The sequence below is a fragment of the Lactuca saligna genome, chromosome 3 (genome assembly GCF_052625555.1).
Source record: "Lactuca saligna cultivar CGN05327 chromosome 3, ASM5262555v1, whole genome shotgun sequence".
In the NCBI taxonomy this organism is placed as follows: domain Eukaryota; kingdom Viridiplantae; phylum Streptophyta; class Magnoliopsida; order Asterales; family Asteraceae; genus Lactuca; species Lactuca saligna.
The window spans coordinates 53,168,566-53,171,758 of NC_136419.1; the positions used below are offsets into that span (position 1 = coordinate 53,168,566).

The 3,193-nt window shown below is 38.3% G+C and overlaps 1 protein-coding gene across 1 annotated transcript; it reads right to left on the minus strand.

Annotated features, from left to right (window-relative positions):
• Positions 1–260: 260 nt before the first annotated feature.
• Positions 261–2,797, minus strand: LOC145036564 (LEAF RUST 10 DISEASE-RESISTANCE LOCUS RECEPTOR-LIKE PROTEIN KINASE-like 1.1). The gene is made up of 3 exons (XM_078985025.1): positions 1,834–2,797; positions 1,697–1,729; positions 261–1,602 (listed from the first exon to the last, which is right to left on the minus strand). Exons 1-3 carry the CDS (start codon positions 2,579–2,581, stop codon positions 434–436), a joined length of 1,950 nt encoding a protein of 649 aa, XP_078841151.1. The 5' UTR covers positions 2,582–2,797; the 3' UTR covers positions 261–433.
• Between the last annotated feature and the right edge of the window lie 396 nt (positions 2,798–3,193).

Below are 3,193 nucleotides of genomic sequence, written 5' to 3' on the forward strand. Positions count from 1 at the left end.
AACCCTCTGTAACAGAAGATGTGGACCAAACGGCTGCAACATTTAATAAAAGATATGTTTGTTTTTCAACGTCTGCAGACTGTAAGTTAAAGTAAAATGTGAAGATGGTTGAAGCAATTGGTCTACTGATGCGCCAAGCAACACACACTCAACAGTTTTTAAGTTAAAAGTTTTCTAAAAAAAACAGCTGTGAATGACCAAATGTTGCACGGCACAGCAATAAATAGTCTGACCTAAGTGTGTGTAAGAATAGAAGAATCTTTGAACCCAACAAATGATGCTTCTTAATATTATTTACATTCCTTTTGCTGATAACATGAAAACTTTCATATTTAGGGCATAGAAACGATGGAGAGAAATAGAACAGAAACCATATTTTGTTCCTGAATATACATGATGATCCTTTGTTCTGATACGACTCTTCACTGGGAATCTATCTAATGCTTAGTGTAGTTGACACGGTGCTTTCGCTATGCCATTCACCGGTGACGGAGACTGGCGAAGGCAGGAAGTCTTTCAACAAAACCGTTTTATCACTGGTTTCAGACGGTGTTGGCGGTTTTATAGAATCAATTCTCCCTGGGGCTTGAATATCCTCCAACACATCCAGCACCTCACTCATCGTAGGCCTCATTTCTGAATAATACTGTAAACACTGAAAAGCCAACTCTGCCACTGATGTTATCATCCTCATGATTTCAGCATCTGAATCGGATCCTAGATCCGGGTCTATCAATTGATCTAACGCACATCTTTGTATCCTGTTCAAAGCTAGATCAGCCAAACTAATCTCATCTTGTGACCTACTTAAATCGACAGCCACCATTGATGATATTAGTTCAATCAAGACCACTCCAAAGCTGTAAACATCACTCTTATCCGTTAATTGGTAACAATGGTGATATTGGGGATCCACGTATCCTGGGGTTCCCTGAGGAGCTGTAGACACATGAGTGACATCATTCGGTAAGAGCCTTGAGAGCCCAAAATCTGCTACCTTGACACTGAAATTCTGATCAAGAAGAATGTTACATGTCTTGACATCTCGGTGTATGATTTCAGAGGCATGAAGGTACACTAACGCTCTGGCAGTTTCGATGGCTATGTTCATCCTCAACGGCCATGTCAGCAAGCTTGAATTTGCTTGTTTGCCATGGAGGTGATCTGCAACAGTGCCATTGGGGATGTATTCATACACAAGGAGAAGTTCATGGCTTTGTCGAGAGGTGCAACCATAGAGCACCACAAGGTTGGGGTGGCGTAATCTGGTGAGGATTCTAATCTCATTCACAAATTGTTGGACTCGTTTGTAGTTGTGCTCGTAAAGTCTCTTCACTGCAACTTCTCTCCCATCTTGGAGTTTTCCATAGTAAACAGCTCCAAAACCTCCATTCCCTAGTTCCAGAGATGGATCAAAATTCTGGGTGGCATCTTCCAGTTCCGTATAGGAGAAAACAGAGATACCGAAGAAAATACTACCATCTTCAACATGTGGTGATTTGTCCTTTGATGAGAAATAGGAAAAAGGGCTGTTCTTGTACCGACACCAGATTATGGAGATGACAATAAAGAGGATGATGATGAACGCAGATCCAGCAAGAACTAGAGCAGGAAAATATATCACCTTCAGGTAAAATTCTGTGTGTATGCATTTATATATTCAGTAGTAATGCATTGGATGAAAGAGGTAAGTTACCTTGGATGTGTTTCAGTTTTCCGAGTGGGTTTTCTGTAGCAAGAAAACAACAAAAGATAAGTTATATATGTTAGACCTATCAACTCAGGTGTACCCCGAAATAGGGAAAAAAAAAAAAAAAAAGAGTGTGTAAGTACCTTTTTTGGCTCCTAAACACTGAAACTGTCCATTGGAGGCATGACACTGTCCGTCTTTCTTGCCACATTTATCGCAGGAACTTGACAATTCAAATCTAATGGAGAATTGAAAACCGAGAACGGAAAATATGTTGGTTTTGTCGGGTACTCTAGTGGTATTCCATTGCAGTTTCACTGGTAGCTGTATTATTTCACATGTAGGTGGAAGATGACTTGGAAATGTTGTATCACTTATGTTATACTTATAATAGAAATTGTATGGTTTGCATTTGCTGTATCTATTGTAAGTAGATTGGTTAAAATAAGCAACCATTTCATCAGCATGATTGGTATTGTTGCTGCATTTGTAGACATTGGTGAAGGGTTCGATTTTGGTAGAATACAAAAAAGGAAATGGAGAAGTGAAATTATACTCAAGTGCCTCACACTTTTTATCATCTACAAGTTTTTCAAACTTTTTGTTAAGGACAAGGACCAGGACGGATGGACGAGAAGGAGATCTATAGTTGCCACCAACCTCATATAACTCTCCTCTGAATTCCAGATTTGTACCATTTGAAGTACAATTGACCTTAATCAACCCACACTTTGTGTCATTGGCGTTATAAAACGGGTAACTAAATGGTTCCAAATTTGGGCAAGTGAAACTTTTTGGGCAGATAGGAATGGAAGTGTTGTGGTTTGTAGCAGAGTGAAGGAAAGGTAGACATGAGAGAAGAACTGACGCAAAAAAGAATACGATAATCATTTCAAATGTCTAAACAAGAAAAAGGTAGTTAGACACTTACTATATATATCACCTGTGTTCTTGAGACTCCATTGTATGTGTTTTCTAGGTGTATGTGGTCTGTAAACATTTAATAAGCTTTCTCACTCAAAGACCCAGCTAATTGCCCCAACGTGAAAGCCAAAAGGATAGAAATCCAATCATTTTTGTAATTTTCTTCTTTATGAAAAAGACCTTCAAGACTTTTGAGTCACCCTTCTCTTCTCCTCCAATCATCCTTAACCCTTTTGTAACGCCAAAATATCATTTGGAAAATTATATGTGGTTCCCATTTATGCAACGTCTGATACTTTTCAACTGATCATAATGGCATAATCCAAACCGACGAATAAGACATTTTTAGAAGTTAACACAATTTTTTCTTAAATTTCCAATATCACATCATCATATAAAAAAGTTATGTGCTTTTTTACCGACAGAAATATTAGACCATGAAGTTGACCTTAGGATGAGTCTACTGTTGGACCAATCGGTAAAGTTGTATCTCTGAATCAATGGAAATAACCCACTTGAAGAAAGCTATCAAGGTATAACATAAGCTTTCACATGATTATTTGTGTTTTTACAGCATCA

Excerpts from the sequence above, each read along its gene's own strand:
- LOC145036564 (XM_078985025.1), bottom strand. The coding sequence starts at position 2,581 with ATGATTATCGTATTCTTTTTTGCGTCAGTTCTTCTCTCATGTCTACCT. Across the intron at positions 1,730-1,833 it reads GTGTTTAGGAGCCAAAAAAG|AAAACCCACTCGGAAAACTG; the intron begins GTACTTACACAC and ends TTCTTGCTACAG. Across the intron at positions 1,603-1,696 it reads AAAACTGAAACACATCCAAG|TTCTTGCTGGATCTGCGTTC; the intron begins GTAACTTACCTC and ends TTCCTGCTCTAG.